The 23,928-nt window shown below is 35.3% G+C and overlaps 1 protein-coding gene across 5 annotated transcripts in view; it reads left to right on the top strand.

Annotated features, from left to right (window-relative positions):
* ZDHHC21 (zinc finger DHHC-type palmitoyltransferase 21) overlaps positions 1-23,928 on the top strand; it is a 74,539-nt gene that overhangs the window by 33,875 nt on the left and 16,736 nt on the right. For all 5 annotated transcript variants that reach the window (XR_004443484.1, XM_033237382.1, XM_033237381.1 and 2 more), the window contains one exon: positions 11,619-11,735. Coding sequence is in view for 4 of the 5 variants with exons in the window: in XM_033237382.1 (XP_033093273.1) it covers positions 11,619-11,735 (117 nt within the window). In the remaining variant the exon portion in view is untranslated. The remainder of the gene's footprint in view (positions 1-11,618; positions 11,736-23,928) is intronic.

The raw sequence follows: 23,928 nt of genomic DNA, 5'->3' as shown, positions 1-23,928 counted from the left end.
AAAACCAATAGTAGAAAATTATGGTTTTAAATTAATTATGAAGGAAAGTACCACTATATTTAAAGAGTATACCTTAAATTTATTGTATATTTATCCATGAATATTTTATTGGTAACGTGTTTTCTTTTTTATATTATTCTGGATTAGTATATTACTTAGATTAGCGGAAAATGTCTACTCATTTGACATATTTCTGAAGGGATGAATAGTATGATTATCATCTTACAGGTATGGTAACTGAAATTCAGAGAAATTCAATACCTTGTCCAATCACAAAATGGCCACTTGGCAGAGGTGTGATTTGGGCCCATGTCCCTAAGTCATGTTCTTGCTATTACTATGTCTTATTCAAGCTCCCATTCCATACTGCTTTTTGCATTTTTCCCTCAAGAAATTTTTTAGCAATATTATTGTAGGATTAAAAATATTAAATATATTTAAAAATACTAAACATCATAATATATGCTCTTCAGAGAAAGCTCAGTGAACCTCCTGATTGGTAGATTAATATTTTGCTGTTTTTATTTTTCATTGAGGCAGTCTGTTATATTTTATGAAGGCATCGTAGTGGGTTAAAACTAGTTTTTAAATGTGTACCTGCTGGAAATCAGATGTGGGCAATGTTTACTGTTTCTCTACATGAGAAAATATAAGCTTTAAAAAAAAATAATTTGTGACTGTTAGTATCAGAGTTTATACAGCTAATCTTTGATGGCATGCCACTTTAATTCTAAAATTATGTCTTTTAGCTTCTTTTTAGATGAAGTGGTTCTGATAATTTCTAGTTATTGTATACTTATTTTTATGTGAAGGGGAAAAGCATACTAACTGCATTTAAGGCTATGAGAGCAGTGGGTGACAGAAGGGGAAGAGAGGAGAGAGAATTTCAATAAAGGAAATGCTGCCAAAATTCAGAAGAGGAAAATAAATAATGTTTAGCAGCCTAGCCAACTCTTCTGCTAGGAAGATACATTATTATTATTCCAATTGGCTGATATCTAATAGCGTTGCTAGGGATTTGATGTCAGAACTGTGCCACAGAATTGTTTGCCTAGCCTTTTGGCTAACAAAAAATAGAAATAGTCAGAAGACTTGGCTGCAGGTAGCTTTGAATATTGGTAAATCTTTTCATAATTTATTTTAATCTTTTCCTATAATCAGTTTTAAAGTAGTCTGAGTACTTCTGCTATTTGAAAAAATATTGTAGGCTTAATAATAACTTTTGTTTTCTTAATATCTAGAAGGTCATTTATTTTGTTCACTGAAGGATGGAAAAAATTGCTGAAATACATATTTAGCTTTTTAGATTTTTGGAAAGAATAGCCAAGAGTCAAGAATAGCCAAGAATATTGTGGAATTAAAGTTGATATGAGACGAAAATTATTTTTAATGCTAATATAAAAGTAATTTGGCTTTTTTGTTCCTGTTTCCTGAGATGCTAGTAGAAATATTATTCCTTAGTAACATTTTTTATGTTTTTTGCTTGAAAAGAATAATGTTAGATATACAGTTTATATTTCTAAAGAAATAAGAATAATCTATTTATTATTCTAACAATTGCCAATTCTGTTTGTCAGTATATCTCTATGCTTTTAGTGAGAGATGGAACACAGAAACTTTATAATAAATCTTAATCCTGTCCTACAATACCAGGTTGACTGAGTGTATGTCCTGGTTAAACATGTTTCCATAGTAAGCTATAAATATTAATAGCATTTAACATAGAAAATTTATCAGTTTTTATTTCTCTGTAAGACTGTTACAGTTACTGTGAATTTAAATGGTTAAAACCTGGCAGCAATTTTTTTATTGTCTTACTTTTACTTTTACCAAACACTGTAGCACTGCATTAATTGGTGAATGCAGTAAGGAAGTATGTTACTCTGTTCTCTTATTGGATTGCCCAAACTTTTCTAGAATTTTTACTGCTAAAATATGGTCAGGCAGACAAAATGATTTTTCTGGAATACTTCACCCTCAGCTATGAACCTGACAGTCAGATGCTAGTGAAATATGCTCTGTAAGGTAGTTGCATACATATGACTACCAAAATTTAGTGGATAATTCTGAACACTCAATGATAGCCATTAGGGAGGTATGAGTAATTATTTGTTTCACTGTAGATATTAATTGCCATTAGGATGTAATAAGACTGAAAAAAGTACATTTTACCTGAGCACTGAGTTGGGGAGTGGAGGAGTTTTATGTAGAATAAGCGTGTAACTTCTTTTCCTATATTTTGGAATATAATAAGGTAAGGCTCATTCCAAAAAGTGCTCATAACCATACAGATATCATAGGATTTTATTTTAGGATTAAATTAAGATTGCTTATTTTAATGTCAGAGTATTTGCCTTGTGAACCTACCCTCAGCATGTGAAGTTGGTTATTTTGTTATTTTGAAAATATGCTTTAAATATCTCAGATGTGATCTAAGCTGTTTCTGTTATTTTTATTTTTTAATTTTATGATCTATACTGTCTCTAGGTGTTTCTATTCTTGAACAACAGAGAAAAACAAAATCCTTTACCAGTGGGTACAGTGGTTCTTAGTGGGGAGGAGGTTGACTTTCCCCCACACAAAACATTTGGTAATGTCTGGAGACGTTTTTGGTTGTCACAACTAGGAGAGTGCTACTGGCATCTAGTGGGCGGAGGCCAGGGATTCTGCTAAATGTCCTACAATGCACAAGAGAGTCCCCTGCAACAAAGTATTATCCAGCCTAGTGCCAGTAGTGCTGAGGTTGAGAAACTCTTTGGTAGGAGGAAGATCACAAAGAAAACACATATTTTTACTTTTCAGAGTAGTCTCATAAAAACACAGAAAAGTAAGTATAAGCTATGGTTTATAAATAAAAATTGCTTCAGACTCATTGATAGGAAAATTGTCATTTTATATATAAAATTTTATTTGTAAAACACAGTTTTTAATTTTAAAAAATTGTGAGGAACGTTTATTCAGTCATTCAGTACATATTATTGAGTGTACATATTATTCCCCATCGTCTAGGCTCTGAAACAAAGTTACTGTGTTTAAGGAGCTTACGTTCCGATTAGAGAAGACAGTCAATAAACAAATGTATGGTAAACAATATAAGTATTATGAAGTGTAATAAAGCAGGGTACAGGGGTGGATATAGTCAAGGAAGACCTTTCTCATAGGGACACTTGAGCAGAGACCTGGAACTCAAGCAAGTCCCTGTTGACATTCTCAAGGAGCGGTAAGGAGACCAGTGTATCTTGAATGGAGTCAGTTAGGGACAGAGCAATAGGAGATGATGAATTGAGAGTAGTAAGGGCTGTGATTGGACTGTATGCTTTATTAAGGTAGTGGTTGGGACTTTGTAAGCTGTTGGAGGGTTTTGAGCCACTGCAGAATCTCATTTACATTTTAGGAAAAAAAAAACAACCTGATTGCTATGAAAAATAAACTGAGGGACAAGGATAATAGCAAGAAGACCAGCTACCAGGCTGCTAAAATACAGTCCAAACACGAAATGATTATGGTAGTGGTAGAAGCGCTTACAAGTGGTCTATTGTCGTTTGAAGAGCTAACAGAATTTGGTGATAATTTGAATGTGGGCTATGAGTTAGAATGTGAAACGTCAAGGATATTTCCGAGACTTCACAGCCCAAACAACTGGAAGAATGGAGATACCAATTACTGAGAGGGGGAGCCTGAAGGAAGAATAGGTTCTGGGGAGAAGTTAAAGAGTTTGGTTTTACACATGTTTACTTTGCCTATTTGACTTCCAGGGACATATGTTAATTAAGCAGCTAGATACAAAAATCTGGGTTTCAATGGGGTGGTCTGAGCTAGATAAATAAATTTGGGAGCTTTCAGCATAAAGATAATATTTAAAGACATGGAAACTGACTGGAGATTTCCTAGCAGTAATTACAAATAGAAAAGAAAAGAGTTCTGAAGACCAAACTCTAGGCACTCTTCAGTTTTTGAAGTTAGAAAGATCAAAGGTACAAGAAAGGTGACTAAGACTGCAGCCAGTGAAACAGGAGTAGAATGGTGGTGAGAGAGGGTCAAGAAAGTTGGTGGTAAATTAAAGGAGAATTTATCTTGATGGACTGTGGAATATAAAAAAGTAGGGAGTTGAATGTGTTGGGGAAAGTCAATGATACGGTGGTTGGGCCAAAGAATTGGAGCTCCCATTGGGGCTGAGTTGTTAGCACTGATAGTCTACAGGGAGTTAGCTCAAAAGAAAGCATGTGGTATTCATAAGGTGACATACTTGAAATTATAATTATGAGTTGCAGTTCTTAGAAATGATAAGATACAGTATATAGTTTTAGAATTAGAATTGAGATTAGGATAGAAGATAAGATTATAGGAAGAAATGAGCTGAAGGAATTCACAGATCAAGTATTTAATTGTTTGCTAGATCATAAATAGCCAAATCTGACTCTTCTTTTCATTTAGCTTGCATTAAGAGGTGGTGCCCCCCTACTGCTAGTTTTGTAACATTTAAAAATTTTTTAATGATACAGTTCTAAAAGATTACCAGATAGGAGTATAGGAATATTATTAATATTTCATGGGAGTGACCCTCTTCTCCTCTGCTGGTTTATGTGTAAACATAAACATAACTATGTTTATGTACATGTTGCCTGTGTGTTTCTTTTTCTGTGTTTATCGCTGCTATTATACATGTGAAACGATCCTTGTAGATACTGTTCTCTGTCTCTTCACATGTTGAGGGAAGAGACAGTTCTTTGTCCAACTTTCTTTGTTTTCATTCATTCATTTAATAAATATTTGTTGAGTTGGAGCTGATTCTACGTTCCAGAAACTCATCATTGAACAAGACAGGCAAAAGTCCCCATCTTCAAGAAATTTGCATACTGCTAAGGGAGACAAAACAATAAAGAAATACATATATATCAGATGGAGATAAATACTATGAAAAAAATACAGCAAGGAAATAGGGAATACTGGGATTTTCTGTAGTTTGGTCAAGGAAAAGGTCTCTGATAAGGCAATATTTAAGTAGAAACCTGAAGAAAGTGAGGGGAGTATGCATGTGGTTGTCTGGGGAGTTTTCTGGGAAGAACAAATGCAGCAGTCCTGGTTTGGAAGTTCGCTAGCTATGTCTGAGAAATAGCAAGGAGGTCAGTGTAGTTGAAGGTGAGCCAGGAAGAAAGTAGTAAATGAGATCAGAGAGCTGGTCTGACTCTTCCTCTCCTTTTTTCCTGTCTCTCACATCCTTTTCTGTGTCTTATTTCACAAATTTTGGTCTGTCTTTTTATAGGCCATTTATAACTAACTTTTATGTTTCATATGTATTTTAAGAGTTTGGTTTTCTAAAATTAAAAGTATTTTTATATTCTATATTTCACCGTCACAACTTTTTGTACCTTTTATATTGTAAAATGTGATACACATATGAAGGAGTGCATAAAAATAAAAACAGTTAAGTGAATCATCCGGATGTTTCTTTTGGGCAACATTTGGAAGATTTATCCTTTTTGTTACTTTAGATACAGTTTATTTTCATTGTTGTGAATCCTCATAATATTTCATTTTTAATATAAAGCCATTTGTTCATTCTGTTGGTGGATATTTTCAAGTTTTGGGAGATTATAAATAATGCTGTTGTAAGCAGCCTTGTTTATTCCTCCCTCTGTACATGTGCATGTGTTTCACTTGGATGTAGAGCTAGAAGTGCTGGTGTTCAAAGGTTAAGTGGTATGTTCTTTTAGACAGTGTTAAACAGTTTTCCAAAATAGTTGTACTGATTTAAACTCCTACCAGTAGAGTGTATAAATTCTGATTGCCTCATATCCTTACTAATACTCATTTAAGTCTTCTTAACGTTAGCCATTTGGTATGTATGAGCAGTACTTCATTGTTTTAATTTACACTTTTCTGATGACTAATGATATGCAACCTCTTTTCATATATTTACTGATGATATGACTGGCCTATTTGGCAAAGTGTGCCTATTTAAGTATTTCTCCCATTTGACTTTTTGTTGGTAATTGTAGGGTGTTTTAGATTAGTCCTTTTTTGGTATTTGTTGTAAACATCTTCCACTCTTTGGTTTATCTTTTCACTCTCTTAATGGTATTTTTTGGTAAACAGAGGTTTTAAATTTTAATGTACTCCACCTTATCAACTGTTTCATTTTTGAGTAGTGTTTTTTGGGTTCAATTTATAAAATATTTTTCTATCCTTTCTAAAACCAATGTAATTCTCCCTTATTATCATCTAGGTACTATATTTTTCTGTCTTTCATATTTCTACCTGGAATTGAATTTTGTGATTCTCATGAGATGGAAGTCAGGGTTTCAGTTTTTTCACAGATGAATAGTCAGTTGATCTATCACCATTTATTGAAAAGATAATTTTTTCCCCTCCACTCTGTAGTGCCATCTTTCTCATAATCATGATTCATGTGTGTGTGTGTGTGTGTTTCTGTTTCTAGTCTGTTGGAGAGACAATACCACACTGTCATTATAACTATAGTTTTATAAGAAATGTTATTATCTAGTAGAACAGTCGTTTTTGACCTTTTTTTTTCATTCCCATTTTCCTCCTGTGGAAATTTTCTCTTCTTACCACCCCCATGAATTTAAATACTAAGAAACAAGAGTTTGTCAGATAAGATTGACTTGTGTAGGGCCACAAACCATAGTGATGGCTAAGACTGTTTTTCTCCCTCTAAGAACCAGTTTTCTCCCATTTGGGAGCAAAACTTACCCTGTCGAGAATACATGCAGTAGAACTGACTTTCCTACCTTGCTCTGTTTATATGAGTGTCATGGTATTCTTTGTGTTTGTTTTTTCCTATGAAATAAAGAAACAGCTTAGCAGTTTCTACAGAGTAAAGCAAAGTAAAAATATATATATAAAAACTCCCACCAGTAGAGTACATAGTATGTATGTACATACTATGCATATAGTATGTAATGTGGTTATATATAACCTGGGCAAGTTGAGCTTATCATAGGAATGAAAGGTTGTTTTTTGCACTAGAAAATCAGTCAGTATATTTTATCACATTAACAGATTAGAAAAAAAATTCAAATGAGCATCTCAGTGTATGAAGACAAAGATAAAATTCAGGATTCATTCAGGTTACACACTCTTTGTAAACTAGAACTAGGAGAAGTTTTGTAATCGGATAAATGGTCTTTCTCCCCCAACCCCTTAAAAAAAACCACAAAGTCAACCAACTATAGCATGCTGAGATTAGATGTTAACTTCTTCCCTCCAGGTTGAGGACAAGGCATTGATGCCCACTATCACCATTATTATTATTAAACATAGTACTAGAAATTTAGCCAATGCAGTAAGACAAGAGAAAGAAAGAAAAGGTACAACTGCTAAATGAAATATAACTGTCATTACGCATAGATGATGTAATTGTGTAAATGATTTATCTATAGTTTTTTTGGGTTTTTAAGAAAGTATAAAAAATGTGACTATGAAACAATATTTTAAAAAATCTATTTTTATGTGCTCACAAACAAACCTTTAGACAATGAAATTAATAGCAAATGCCATTTATAATAGAATCAAAAACTGGGAAATTACTGAATTAAATCTGACAAAGTGCAAGGCCTTTAGGAGAAACTTGGCGAAAGATAATGGAGAGAATATATCATATGTGAATATATGCCTGAGTATGTGTTGTAACTTGAAAATCTAATTTTAAAATTTTTATGCAAATACAAATCATCTAGAATAATCAAGACATTCTTGCAAAAGAATAAGATGGGATGACATGACCTACCAGATATTGAGACTTATTACAAAGCCATAATAACAAAGACATTTGTCACTGTTACAGGGATAAACAAACCAAGGGAACAGAGTAGAGAGCCCGTGTATGTATGGATACTTCATCTCAGGTCACTGAAGAAATGATAGCTTTTTAGTCATTCTGGAACAGTTGAATATTCATATTCGAAAAGTAAATTCAGATTCTTATCTTTCATTGTGCACAAAAAATTTAAATAATAATGCTATGTGAATTAGTGACCTAATGTGAAAGGCAAAACTTACAAAGCTTTTAAAAGGCTTTACAAGATAATATAGGAGAATGCCATTTTTACTTTAGCATCAGGAAAGATTTATTAAATAGGATATAAAAAGTACTAAAGGAAAAGATTGATACATTGGACTACTTAAAATTAAGACTTGAGTTTATGAAAAGATGCCATCAAGAGGGTGAATAGGATAGTTTCAGAGCAGAAGATATTCGAAATATGCAACTGAAACATAGCAATATCCAAAATGTATGAAGAAGGAGTTAGTAACCTCTACCTTTAGGGTAGGGTAGGGGTGAGGGAGAGCCAGCAATGGGGAAGGAATACACAGGAGGCTATACTTGGTTTCAGATGTTCTAATTCTTGAGAGGATACTGTTACTCTTCTTCTTCTTCTTTTTGAGACAGAGTCTCACTTTTGCTGCCTAGGCTAGGGTGCAGTGGCACGATCTCGGCTCACTGCAACCTCCACTTCCCAGGTTCACGTGATCCTCCTGCCTCAGCCCCTCTAGTAGCTGGAATTACAGGCATGCACCACCATGCCCTGCTAATTTTTGTATTTTTTTTTTTTTTAGTGGAGATGGGGTTTTGCCATGTTGGCCAGGCTAGTCTTGAACTCCTGACCTCAGGTGATACACCCGCCTTGGCCTCCCAAAGTGCTGGGATTACAGGCGTGAGCCACCGTGCCTGGCCCAGTGTTACTGTTCTTTGAACACATGTTTTATGAATTTATCTGTATATGAGCACATTTCTTAACAAAATGGAAGAAATGTAAACAATAAAGAAATACATTTATTGATTATATTAGTTTGCTAGGTCTGCCTTAAGAAAATAAAACAAACTGGGTGGCTTACACAACAGAAAATCATTTTCTCACATTCTGGAGGCTACAACTTCAAGATCAGGATGTCAGCAGGTTTGTTTTCTCCTGGTGCCCTGTCTTTGGCTTGCAGATAACCACCTTCTCTCTGTCCTCACATGGTCTTTCCTCTGGGAACATCTATGGTGTCTCTCAGTGTGTCCAAATTTCCTCCTCTTATAAGGACACCAGTCGGATTAGATTAGTGCCCACCCTAAGGGCCTCATTTTATTTTAGTCACTGCTTTAAAGGCCTTGTCTCCAACTACAGTCACATTCTAAGGTACAGGGGTTAGGGCTTCAACATATGAATTTTGGGGCACACAATTGAGTCCGTAACACTGATTATGTAGTAAAGATCTGGGATAGCAAATGGGTTCCTGTGATTTGGATAAAAATTTTTAAGCCAATTTTTGGATTCAAAAAGTGTTACATCTAAAAAAATCTAAGACAGAAGTAAAGATGTACTCTAGAGAACAGTGTTAAGTGACTCAAAATATGGATTTAGTGCTGATGATGTTAATTATGCATGTGTGAACTTGGAATACAGTTGTTTTTTTGAAAATGTAAAAGTGATAAAAAGCAATTTCTAGATTAAAGTTTTTTTACTACTGTATTTTACATAAATACTTTAAATATAAATGTATAACCAAATGAATAAATGTAATATTATAAGTGGATCATTTAGTCTCATCTCCATCCTTGACATTTATAAATTGTAGTTGGCCAAAAATTATTTTAAAATCTTTTCACTGGGAGAAGAGTGGATGGATTTTATTTGGTCATAGATGGTAATTTTAGTACAGTAAGCTCTGCTATAATGCAATATGTGCATTCCTAAAAATCACTTCACTGTGTAAAACCATGCATTAAAACCACAGGGCTTACCACTCCGAAACTTTGTCTGTGACACTTAAAAGGATAGGAACCTAATAAAAACCACAGCACTCTTTTATAAATGTTAAATGATTAAGAAATACATAAATACTATGATAAACATGGCACTTTACCTTGAAGAAGACCTGAAGTTTTCTTATGGAAGTGAGCATCAGGAGGGTTGCAGAATGTGAATTATTGTGAAGTGATGGAAGGAGGGTCTGTGAAATTGGAGGGAAGCTTGTAATACTAGATGCGGGTGGGTGTGGCTCATAGCATGGAAGATAAACTGAGGTGGCTGGTAGATGACGGGTGAGTGTGTTTTGTGTATTCCTACGTATTTTAGTTCATCTTGGTACAATTTTTTGTGTTCATCTAGGATTTTTTCACAGATAAAATTATGCATAAGAATGATTGCTGTGGTCAAACTTGTTTAATGTATCAATTATGTTAGAACAAATTTGTGTTTTTAAATAGCATTAATGCAGATTTTAATTTTTTGTATCTTCCACAGGCCCATCATTTTGGTTTTATATGTTTCATAGGGATTCTATATTGGATTCTTTTTACTGAAGTTTTAAAATGATTGCCTAATATTTACCTGCTACATAATGTTTTAAGTATCTTGCTGAATTCTAAGTTTTTCCAGCTAATGAATAAGTAATGTGGATGTGGAACCTGATTTTTGCCTTAGTCTGGTGGTGACTCAATATAATACACACAGAAAAGTATCAGTTCTTTCGTTTCAAGCAAGCATACTATCTCTGGTGGCCTTCCTATTTTTGAAGTTGCTATTAGGATACCTTAATCCCTAACATGAATCAGTATAAAAGAAAGCATGTGGGTGGTTGTGTTTGGGTGTCCTTCCCATCCACTTGGTGCTTTTATTTTCTGTGGTTGCTTTATTCCACAGCTTAGCAACAGCAGATTTCCAGGAGAAGTCTTAGTTCTTCAGCTCTCTCTCCTTCCTCTGGTCTGGTTGGTTGGTAACAGTGAGGGTAAATGAAATGCTTCTTGTTTTTCTGTCTTCCTACCACAGTATCTTTGGTTTACTTTTAGAACACTCATTTTCAATCTCTGAGCCAGAAGACCTGCCTTTAAATCACAGCATTTCAATTCCTCCCTCCTATCTAGGCATTCCTTTGTGTTTCTACCGTACTCTGCATGCATCCCTGTTATAGAATATATCACATTGTTTTGGAATTTTCCAAAGTTGGGCTCTCTTTCTAAATAAACTGTACTTCTTGAGTGCATGGACCATATTTTTATCATTTATACATTTCTATTACGTAACACAGTGCTTGGCAATGGTGGTTGGGTGACTGGATGGAAGAGTGAAGTAGGCTTGAAGAGAGCTGTTCTTAAATGATCCTATTATATATGATTTCCCTTCATTTTGACCGTGTTAATGATTTCTAGATATCTTGGTCACTTGAACTTTAATATGAATTATGCTGTGTATTCAAACTTTTTAGCAGAAAAATAATAAAATTCCTTTTGTAAACCAAAGATTGTACAACCATCTGTGTTTTGTTTTGTTTTAGGTTTCTTTTTCTTTTCTTTCTTTTTTTTTTTTTTGCCCAAAATAGATTCAAAAAGCAAACAAGGCTAACTGGCACCTAAGATTGAGGAGTTTTGATGCAGTAGAGTAGTAAACTCCTATATTTTCCAGCTTGCTATTATTGTAAATTAAAATACCTATTTTTGAAATTTTAAAATATTTATACATTGATTTAAATAGAACAAGTATAAAAGAGGGAGAGGAATTCTATTAAGATAATAAGGAAGATGTGTTATGGCTCAAGTCTTGATTATTATTGCAACTGTAAGCAATATAAGCAACTCTGAATTGTTTTTAAGACTTCCTTTTTCTTTATAGGACCTCTTTGTTGTTAGACACGAATTGGCCATAATGAGACTAGCTGCCTTTATGGGCATTACTATGTTAGTCGGAATAACTGGACTCTTTTACACTCAACTAATTGGCATCATCACAGTAAGTATATTTTTAATGTAAAGTAACATTTATGAATATATTACCTAATTATGAATGTAATTCTGAAAAGTTATAGAAAGTTTAGAAATTAAAGGAGAAAATTAACAATCCTTTTTAGTACTTTCATATGCCTATGTAATTTTAAAGTAGTTATAATCAAGTACAAAGTACATACAATTCTGTATCCTGTTTTTGAAAGCTAACAAATATAGTGTTTTTATATGAGTATAGACATCATGTTTGTAGTTTTTTATTGATACACAGTATCTTACGTATTTATGGGGTACATATGAGTATTTGTTACATGCATGTAATATATAATGATCAAATCAGAGTATTTGGGGTTTCCATCAACTTGAGTATTTATCATTTCTATATGTTAGGAACATTTCAAGTCCTCTCTGCTAGTTACTTTAAAATATATATTGTTGCTGACTGTAGTCACCCTCCTGTGCTACTGAGCATTATAACTTATTTCTTCTAACTGTATGTTTATAACCATTAACCACACTCTCTTCATTCCCTGCTCCACCCATGCACCCTTTCCAGCCTGTTGAATCTCTCATTCAATTCTTGACCTCCATGAGATCAACTCCTTTGGCTACCACATATGAGTGAGAAAATATGGTGTTTGTCTTTCTGTGCCTGGTTTGTTTCACTTAACATAATGACCTCCAGTTCCATCCATGTTGCTGCAAATGACAGAATTTCATTCTTTTTATGGCTGATAGTATTATTCCACTGTGTATATACACCAAATTTTAAAAATTCATTCATCTGTTGATAGACACTTAGGTTGATTTCGTATCCTTGCTCTCATGAATAGTGCTGTGATAAACATGCAACTGCAGGTATCCCTTTGATATACTGATGTTTTTTCCTTTGGATGAATACCCAGTAATGGATTGCTGGATCTTATGGTAGTTCTATTTTTAGTTTTTTTGAGAATTCTCAGTATTGTTTTCCTTAGTGATTACACTAATTTACATTCCCACCAACAGTGTACAAGAGTTCCCTTTTCTCTGCATGTTTGCCAGCATCTGTTACTTTTTGTCCTTTTAATAAAGGCCGTTCTAACTTAGGTAAGATGATACCTTATTGTGGTTTTGACTTGCATTTCCCTGTTGATTAATGACTGTGAGTACTTTTCATATACCTGTTGGCTATTTGTATATCTTCTTTTGAGATACGTGTCTTCGTGTCCTTTCCTCACTTTTTAATGGTACCGTTTTTTATTGTTGAGTTGAGTTCCTGGTATATTCTGGATACTGTCCCTTGTCAAGCAGGTAATTCAAGTGTTTTCTCTCATTCTACAGGTTGTCTCTTCACTCTGTTGATTGTTTGCTCTACAGCTTTTTAATTTAATAGAGTCTCATTTGTCTGTATTTGTTGTCTGCACTTTTTGAGATCTTAGCCATAACATTTTCATCTAGACCAGTGTCCCAAAATATTTTTCCTAGGTTTTCTTCTGGTAGTTTCACAATTGTAGGTTTGATGTTTAAGTCTTTAATACATCTTGAGTTGGTTTCTGTATATGGTGAGAAATGGGGTCCAGTTTCATTCTTCATTCTTAGGCATATGGAGATCCAATTTTCCCAGCACTTCCCATTTATTCAAAGATTGTTCTTTTCCCAATGTATATGCTTGATGCCTTTGTCAAAAATCAGCTGACTGTAAATATGTGAATTTATTTCTGGATTCTCTATTCTGTTCCCTTGGTCTATGTGTCTATGTATCTGCTTTTATACCAATACTATGCTGTTTTGGTTACTATAGCCTCATAATATATTTTGAAGTCAGGTAATGTGATGCTTTCAGCACTGTCCTTTTTGCTTAGGGTTGCTTTGACTCTTCGGGCCCTTTTTTGACTTCATACAAAGTTTAGGATTGTTTCTCTAATTATGTGAAAAATGGTGGTGGTATTTTGATCGTGATTACATCAAATCTGTAGATTGCTTTGGGCAGTATGGTCATTTAACAGTAATAATTCTTCTGATCCATGATCATGGGATAGCTTTCCTTTGCCTCCACCTTTAATTTCTTTCTTTAGTGCTTTGCAGTTTTCCTTAGAGAGCTCTTTCACCTCCTTGGTTAAATTTCTTACAGTGTTGTTGTTGGAGCTATTGTAAATGGAATTGTTTTTTATTTCTTTCTCTGCTAGTTCATTATTGGTGTATCGAAACACTACTGATGTACTGATTCTTGTATGCTGATTTTGTATCCTGTGACTTTACTGAATTTATTTATCAGATTGAAGAGTTTTTTGGTAGAGCCTTTAGGTTTTTCTTGATACAAGATAATATCAACAACACAAAAGGCCATAGATGGCCTTTATTATGTTGTAGTATGTTTCTTCTGTGCTTAGTTTGTTGAGCGTTCCAGTTCCTTCCTCTTCAATTTTTTGAAATAGTTTGAGGAGAATTGGTGTTAGTTCTACTTAATTTAACATTTGGTGGAATTTGTGAAGTTGTCTGGGTCCTGGACTTTTATTTGTTGGGAGACTTTATTACTACTTTGATATTATTACTTTTTATTGGTTTGTTCAAGTTATCTGTTTCTACCCAATTCAATCTTGGTAGGTTTTATGTGTCTAGGAATTTATCATTTACTCTAGGTTTTTCAGTTTGTTGGTATATATTTGTTCTTAATAATCTTTGTTAGTCTTTGTATTTCAGTGGTATCAGCTGTAATGTCTCCTTTTTCATTTCTGATTTTATTGACTTGGGTCTTCTCTCTTCTTAGTTAGTCTTGAAAGTGATTTATTTACTTGTTTATCTTTTCAAAATACCAACTTTTTGTCTTCCTCTTTGCTTATTTTTTTAGTCTCTTTTTCTTTTACATCTGATCTGGTCTTCATTATTTCTTTCCTTCTACTAATTTTGGGTTTCGTTTGTTCTTGCTTTTCTGGTTGCTTGAGGTGCATCATTAGACTGTGTTTGCTTGAAATCTTTCTACTGTTTTCGTATAGGCATTTATTACTGTAAATTTCCCTACTAGCACTGCTTTTGTTTTAGTCCATAGGTTTTGATATGTTTTGTTTTCATTTTTATTTGTTTCAAGAAAGTGATGTCCTACTTAGTTTCTTTCCTGGCCCAGTGGTTGTTGCTTAAATTCCATGTATTTGTATAGTTTCCAAAGTTCCTCTAGTTATTGATTTTTAGTTTTATTCCACTGTGGTCTGAGAAGATACTTGATACAATTTAGATTTTTTTCATGTTTCTTGAGACTTGTTTTGTGTCCTAACCTATGGTCTATCTTGGAAGTGTTCCATTTGCTGATAAGAACAATGTGTATTCTGTAGCTGTTGGATGAAATGTTTTGTAAATATCTGTTAGGTCCAGTTGGTCTAGAGAGCAGTTTAAATCCGATATTTCTTTGTTAACGATTTTACTAGATCTGTCTCATGCTGAGAATCCTGTGTCCATGTCCTCAACTATTATTGTATTAGAGTCTATCTTTCCCTCTAAATCTAATACTTGGTTTATATATCTGGGTGCTCAGGTGTTGGGTGCATATGTATTTAGAGTTGTTATATCTACTTGCTGAATTGATCTCACTATCGTATAATGGCCTGCTTTGTAACTTTTTACTATTTTTAACTTAAAGTCTGTATATCTGATATAAGTATAGCTAGCTATTCCAGCTTACTTTTGGTTTCCGTGTGCTTGGAATATCTTTTTCTGTCTTTTTACTTTCAGTCTATATGTGTCTTTATAGGTGAGATGAGTGTCTTGTAGGCAGCATATCGTTATGTCATGTTTGTTTGTTTTTTTAGTCCATTCAGAAAGTCTGTATGTTTTAAATGTGGAGTTTAATCCATTTACATTAAAGAGTATTATTGATATGTGAGGGCTTACTCCTGTCATTTTATTAATTGATTTCTGATGTTTTGTATATTCTTTGTACCTTTCTTTCTCTTTTATTGTTTATCATTGTGGTTTGGTGGTTTTCTGTAATGGTAACGTTAGAGTTCTTCCTCTTCCTTATTTGTATGTTTGCTCTACCAGTGGGTTTTAAATTAATTTTTTATAAAAAAAATTGAGACAGAGTCTTGCTCTGTTGCCTAGGCTAGAGTGCAGTGTTGTGATCTCGGCTCACTGCAACCTGTACCTCCCGGGTTCAAGCAATTCTTGTGCCTCAACCTCCCAAGAGTGGGTTTTATACTTTCATGTGTTTTTATGATGGTAGCTATCATCCTTTTGTTTCCAAATGTAGGACTCTCTTAAGCATTTCTTATAGGACCAGTCTAGTGGTGATAAAGTCCCTCAGCTTTTGCTTGTTATCTCCTGCCTTTTTCCTTTATTTATGAAGGATAATTTTGCTGGAAATAGTATTTTTGTCTGAAAGTGTTTTTCTTTCTGCACTTTGAATGTATTATCCCATTTTCTCCTGACCTATAATGGGAATGTATTATCCCATTTTCTCCTGTGGAGAAATCCACTGTTAGTCTGATGGAGATTCCCTTATATGGGACTTGATGCTTTTTTCTTGCTGTTTTTACAATTCTCTTTGTCTTTGACTTTTGATAGTTTAATTATGGTGTGCCAGAGAAGATCTTTTTGCATTGTGTCTGTTTGGGGATCCCTGAGCTTCCTGTACTTAGGTGTCTAGATCACTTGCTAGACTTGAGAAGTTTTCAGCTGTTATATCCTTAAGTAGGTTTTGTAGGCTTTTTGTTTTCTCTTTGTCTTCTGGGAGATTACACATTAAAGTATTTGGTCACTTTATGGTGTTCAATCTGTCACATAGGTTTTGTTCATTTTTTAAATGCTTTTTTCTTTATTTTTGTCAGACTGGGTTATTTGAAAATACCTGTCTTCAAGTAATGAAATTCTTCCTTCTCCTTGATCTAGTCTATTATTGAAACTTTGAAATATATTTTGTATTTCATTTAATGAATTCTTCAGTTTGTTTGGTTCTTTTTTATTTGTATTTGTTTAGTAAATTCCTCATTCAGATCTGGAATTATTTTTCTAATTGCTTCATATTTGCTGTATTCTCTTTATCTCAATTAGCTTCTTTAATATTATTTTGAATTATTTTTCTGGGATTTCATATATCTTTTTGATTATAATGTTTTACTGGAGAATTATTGTATTTCTTTGGAGTGCCATATTTCCTTGCTTTTTTATGTTTCTTGGGTCGTTATGTTGATATCTGTGATATGTGATGTAGAAGAAACAACAGATGTTTCTTCTAATTTGTTTGCTTTTGTAGGAGAGGACTTTTTCCTGGAGATGTATCTGTTGTGTTGGTTGGTTGGGGCCCTTTGGTTTTGATTCTGGGAATGTGCAGTATTATAGTTGCTGTATGATTTGTTTGGCTGTAAGCAGCATCAGTGGTATCTATGATTTCCTCAGTGGCTTAGGGTATGTTTGTTAGTGGATGTTGTGATGAAATTTTGCTAGGGACTGGGTTGTCAGGTGGGCTTGTCCTTGGTCCTTAGTGGTGGCAGCAGCGAGTGGGCCTGTCTGTGGGCACCAGGGTGGCTTTGGCACTGCTGTTAGCAGGTCCACACAGACCAATTCTTAGGCCTCCAGGTGGCTTGTTCAGGTGCGGATAGTGGCAGCAATGCGCCAGGCAGGTGGACAGGTTCTTGGGTCCTGGGAAATGGGCATGTCGTGGGTGATGGCAGTAGTATTGGTAGAACAAACCTCTAGCTCCCAAGTGGTTTGCATAGGTGTTGACAGTATCAGCGATGGGCTGGGTGGGCCAGCCCTCAGACCCACAGGTGGCATGTGTGGGTGCCAGCTATGGTTGTAGTAGCAAGCTGGGTGAGCCTGACCTCTGGCCCCAGAGAGGAGTGTTCAGATGCTGACAATGGTAGACTGGGCTGTAGATGGTTCCCAGGCTCCTCGACAGTGTGCTCAGGTACTGGAGTTTGGATATGGGCAGACCTAGCCTCAGCTACTGGAGTTTGGGGTTGGGGAGACCTAGCCTCAGGTCCCCTGGTGGTACATTCACCCACTGGCTATGGTAGGCATTGGTGGGGTGATCTCCAGGCCCAAGGCAAAATGTCTGGGTGGGAGTGGCATCCATTGCAGCCGTGCTACTGGGGAGGACGGGATTGCTTTCAGTGGCTGCAGCTGTATGCAATGGGCTGGGGATTGCCCACTTTGCTTGCACGTCAGCTTGGCAGTGCCAGCGCACAATGGCTGCTGTGGGTGGGGGGTTTGTCCTTGGGGCATGTGAAAATGCACCCTGGATTTGCTGCTGGGGTCAGCAGGGTCTTTGCCAATGGTTTGTACTTCAGCCTTGGTGGTGGCAGCCAATGGCAGCAGTGGCTGTGGGCAGGGAATATCAGTGAGGCTCCAGAAATGTGGAGATGCAGGGGCTGTTGGGCTCACTGGCAGGATACAGTCTGGTGGGGGCTGGACTCTTAATATGGTGCCTTCCTGGAACTGCTTAGGGCTCGAAGGCTGTGTGGGACCCAGCATGATCTTCCTCTCTGGGGCGGTGCCTTCATGTATACTCCAGGCAGCTCCTGTTAGTCTTGAGACTTGAGAGGGTCTAGGGGCTTTCCTCTCGCTAGGATGCAGGAGTCCGCAGTGGGAATGTTGGCCATTGGGGGTTACTGACTTACCCTTTTCCTGCACTGGGGAGCCTCTGCATGCCTCCAGCCAGTTTTGGCTAACCAGGCCGCCTTGCTTTCCTCTCAGTCCTTGCTTTAGGATGGTGTTTCCAGTCACTTCTCTGTTGAATTCCAGTGTTCTCTTAGATGATATATTTTATGTGTGATTATCTACTCACTATTTTGGTTCTTCTTTGTGGAGGAGGTGAGTACCAGTTGTTTCTAGTCAGCTATCTTGAAGCCCACCTACAGGTTTTTGTGTGGACATACATTTTCATTCCTCTGGGGTATGTAGAAGTGGAATTGCTGAGTCTAATGGAAGCTACATTTAACTTTTAAAGAACTGCTACTATTTTCTAAAGTTGCTGCATGATTTTGCATTCCCACTAGCAGTATTTGAGGGTTCTGATTCCTCTACAGCCTTGGTGACAATTGTTATTTATTACCTGCCTTTTAAAAAATGGTTGCCATCCTAGTGGTTTTGAAGTAGTACCTCATCATGGTTTTAATTTGGATTTCCCTGATTAACTAATGAGATTGAGTACCTTTTCACATGCTTATTGTCCATTTATGTATCTTTGGAGAAATCCTTTGATCATGTTTTAATTGGGTTGCCGTTTTACTGTTGAGTTAGAAAAGCTGTTTATATGTTCTAGATATAAGTCCCTTTTCAGATATATTATTTACAAATATGTGATTTGCAAATATTCTCACATTCTCTTAATTACATTTTCACTTTATTAACAGTGTCTTTTGAAGCACAGAAGTTTGTACTTTTTATTGTTTCAATTTATCTATTTTTTTTCTTTGGTAGTATATGCTTTTTGTGTCTTATCTAAGATACCATTGCCTAATCCAAGGTCAACAAAAATCCCTCCTGTATTTTCTTCTAAGGGTTTTATTATTTTAGCCTTTACATTTAGTACTACGATTCATTCTAAGTTAATTTTTGTAGATCGTGTGAAGTAGGGGTCCATCTTCATTATTTTACATGTAGATATCTAGTTGTCCCAGCACCATTTCTTGCAAAGACAATTCTTTCCACCATTGAATAGTCTTGACACCTTTGTTGAAAATTAATTGGATATTTTCTGGACTCTTAACTCTATTTTATTTATATGTCTATCTTTATGACATAGAGATACCTTTATGCCAGTAGCACACTTTCTTACTGTTGCTTGATAGTAGTTTTGATACATTTTTCATACGTTTTTACTGAATATATTCTGATAAACACTTAATTTCTTATCCACAGTATATATGCTATACAGGCATACTTGTATTGTGCTTTGTAAATAGTGTTTTTTTGTTTTTGTTTTTGTTTTTTTTTTAACTAGTTGAAGGTTTGTGGCAACGGTGCATTGAGTGTGTCTTTCAGTACAATATTCCCACCAGTGTGTGTTTACCTGTTGTTTCTGTGCCATAGTTTGGTAATTCTCATAATATTTCAAACATGTTCATGGTTATTATATCTGTTACGATGATCTGTGATTGGCGATTGTTGATGTTACTATTGTAATTATTTTGGGGCACCACAAACTGCGCCCATATAAATGGCAAACTTAATTGGTAAACGTTGTGTGTGTTCTGACTGCTGCATTCACTGGCCATTCCTCTATCTCTTTTCTTTGGGCCTTGCTATTCCCTAAGATACAATAATATTGAAATTAGGCCAAATAATAACCCTATGGTGGCCTCTAAGTATTTAAGTGAAAAGAAGAGTTGCATGCCTCTCACTTCAAATCAAAAGCTACAAATGATTAAAACTAATGAGAAAGACATGTTAAAAGCTGAGATAGGCCAAAAACTAGACCCCTTGTGCCAAATTGCCAAGTTATGAATGCAAAGGAAAAGTTTTCAAAGGAAATTTAAAATGCTGCTTCAGAGAACGTACAAATGATAAGAAACTGAAGCAACTTTATTGTTGATGTGGAGAAAGTTTTGGTGGTTTGGGTAGAAGATCACACAAGTCACAACATTCCATTAAACCAAGCCTAATCCAGAGCAAGGCCCTCACTCTTCAATTTTATGAAGCCTGGGAGAGGTGAGGAAACTGCAGAAGAAAAGTTGGAAGCTAGCAGAAGTTTGTTCTTAAGACTTAAGGAAAGAAGGCATTTCCATAACATAAAACATGCAAGGTGAAGTGGCAAGTGCTGATGTAGAAGTTGCAACAAATTATCCAAATGATCTAAGATGATTAACGAAGGTGGCTACACAAAACAACAGATGTTCAGTGTACACAAAACAGCCTTCTATTGGAAGAAGATGCCATGTAGAACTTTTGTAGCTACAGAGGAAAAGTCAATGCCTGGCTTCAAGGCTTCAAAGGACAGGACAGGCTGACTCTCTTGTTAGGGTTAAATGCAGCTGGTGGCTGTAAGTTGAAGCCAGTGCTCATTTGCCATCCCCAAAATCCTAGACTCCTAAGAATTATGCTGCATCTACTCTGCCTTTGCCCTAGAAATAGAAAAACAAAGCCTAAGTGACAGCCACATCTGTTTACAGCATGGTTTGCTGAATATTTTAAGCCCACTATTGAGACCTACTGCTCAGAAAAAAAGTTCCTTTCATAATATTACTGCTCATTGACAATGCATCAAGTCACTCAAGAGCTCTGATGAAGATATACAAGGAGATTAATGTTGTTTTCATGCCTGCTACATCTGTTCTGCATGCCATGGATCAGGAGTAGTAATTTCAACTTTTAAGTCTTACCGTTTAAGAAACACGTTTGATGGGCTATAGCTGCTCTAGATAGTGATTCCTGTGATGGATCTGGAGAAGTATATTGAAAACCTTCTGGAAAAGATTTACCATTTTAGATGCCATTAAGAACATTTGTGATTCATGGGAGGGGAACAAAATAGCCATATGAACAGGAGTTTGGAAGAAGTTGATTCTAAGCTTCATGGTTAACTTTGAAGGGTTCAAGACTTCAGTGGAGGGGATAACTAAAGATGTGCTAGAAATAACAAGAGAAATAAGAAGTGGAAGATGTGACTGAATTGCTACAATCTCATGATCAGTATTGAATGAATGAGAAGTTGCTTCTTAGGGATGAGCCTGAAAAGTGGTGTTTTGAGATGGAGTTTACTCCTAGTGAAGATACTGTGGACATTATTGAAATGACAATAAAGGATTTAGAAGAATATACAGACTTAGTTGGTAAAGCAGTGGCAGTGTTTGAGAGGATTGACTCCAAATTTTTGAATGAAGTCCTACTGTGGGTAAAGTGCTATCAAATAGCATCACATGCTACAGAGAAATCTTTCATGGAAGGAAGAGTCAGCCTATGCAGCAGACTTTATTGGTTTTTTGTTTGTTTTGGAATGGAGTCTCACTCTGTCACCAGGCTGGAGTGCAGTGGCATGATCTCAGCTCACTGCAACCTTTGTCTCTCGGGTTTAGTCCCAAGTAGCTGGGACTACAGGTGTGCACCACCACACTAGCTAATTTTTGTATTTTTAGTACAGATGGCCAGGATGATCTCGATCGCTTGACCTTGTGATCTGCCTGCCTCGGCCTCCCAAAGTGCTGGGATTATAGGTGTGAGCCACTGGTTTATTGTTTTGATTGTGACAGCCACCCCAGCCTTCAGCAGCCACAACCCTGGCCAATCAGAAGCTATCAACTTGGAGGCAAGACCCCCATCAGCAAAAATATTACATCTCCCTGAAGATTCAAATGATCATTAGCATTTTTTAGCAATAAAGTATTTTTAATTTAAGGCAGGTATGTACATTGTGTTTTAGACATAATGCTGTTGTATGCCTAATAGAGCATAGCATAAACATAACTTTTATATGCAGTGAGAAACCGACAAATTTTTGTTACTGGCTTTATTGCAATACTGGCTTCATTGTTTAGAACCAAACTTGCAATATCTTCGAGGTATTTCTGTAAGTTATTTATGGTTTTTGTATATCAGGTTTGATTCTGACTCTGTTCTCTTCTATCAGCATGTTAGTTCTCAAATTATAAGGGAATTTTTTTTTCTGTAGTGTTGAACAACATTACTTTTTATTAAGGTAGAGAGATTTAGTTATGATGTGATATTTCTAAAACTCAGTAGAAACCACATTTGTTAAATAATGCTTACTCCAAAAGTTTCATCTCTTTCTGCATATACGTAGTACCCTCTCAGAGCACTGTACCAGACAGTGCTGTTATCTATAGCAATTATACCTCTGCGAAACATTCAAAAAAGAATGATGAAGAAAGAAAGCAAGAGAGAGGATATATTGTATTTGTTATCCTAACCCTTAGTCACTTTACTTTCTCTAGAATACAAGTACTTTTTAGAATTACAATAAATTTTTAAATCTCTTTGGCTGGGATTTCATAGTGAACCTCAAGCATTATCCTTTTAGCATTTAAAAAAAAATTAAAAAGGATTTCCAGAATATACTCCTCCTCACATTGATTTAAGATTCTTTGAGGCTTGATTATTTAAAAGTCTAATACATTCAGTGTTTAATTTTAAATCTAATGAATTATTAGCACTTAAATATGATTTAATATTTTAATTAAGTTAAAATATAGATTATGCTTACTTTATAAAATAAGTTTGCTGTTTTGTGATAAAATTAAGATGACAAGAAATTTTACATCTGCACATGTTTTTGTCATAATTTGAATCCATGGATCTCTCTTTACAGTGTTAAGTGATGAATTTGTTAGGTAGCATAAGAAAGAAGTGGGAGAAAGAATCACAGTAAACTTAATCCTTCCATTGCAGTCTTACTTTTTCCCCTACTCTTGAACCCTACAGATCCTAGAGGCATTTTGGGAAACTACGGATGTGGATATCATTTCATTACATACACTATTTTATTGCATAGCTTGAATATAGACCTATTAGATGTCAAACAAGCAAAATAAGTGCTGTCTCTTTGGGGTTTAGCTTGAGGTTTCAGGGAAGTGGCATATCAGTTTTCAGTAACTTTTTACCATTATTCATTTTTGCTTGGAATAAATAAATCATTTATTTCATGTATAGGAAGAAAAATCTCATCTTCCTATTGATAGTGGAAGGTAACAGGATAATCATAGCAGTGATAATCTGATGTCATTTTAGACCTAGCAAGAGTAGATTATCTGTGACCCAGATAAAATAATTAGAAATTATTTTAACTTAAAAATAGTGGATTTCTAATCTCATTTTCAAGGTTAAAAGATTTCAACACAACCAGATGTTTCTGTTAAATAGACTAATCTGAAGCCCAATTCAAAAGGATTACCTGTGATTATTTTTCGATTTAATTTTAAACAGGATTCAAATTTACATGTTTGTGCATTTTTACTACAATTTATATTGAAATAAAAATGTTTTCAAATCGATCTACTTCTAAGGGAAACAGGTTAGTCAAATCATTGTTTAGACTTCAGACTGTTTAGCCTGTTTTTTTTTTTTTTTTTTTGCTGTTTCTGAATGAAATGGATAGTGATGTTATTAATGTAATTGATGTTGTCTGAATTATTGAGCAGTAGTTCACACATAGCCAACAATAATGTCCATTCTGATGAGCGCCAATACTGATAGTGCTGGATGATTGTATTCGTCATGTTTTCAGTCACTGGGCTTGGAGAGAGTTAATCAAGAAGTGCTGTAACAGCTGGTAC

The sequence above is a fragment of the Trachypithecus francoisi genome, unplaced genomic scaffold (assembly GCF_009764315.1).
Source record: "Trachypithecus francoisi isolate TF-2019V2 unplaced genomic scaffold, Tfra_2.0 Lachesis_group16, whole genome shotgun sequence".
Taxonomy (NCBI): Eukaryota; Metazoa; Chordata; class Mammalia; order Primates; family Cercopithecidae; genus Trachypithecus; species Trachypithecus francoisi.
The sequence above is the reverse complement of the archived record's forward strand: the minus strand, read 5'-3'. Positions and strand labels throughout refer to the sequence as shown.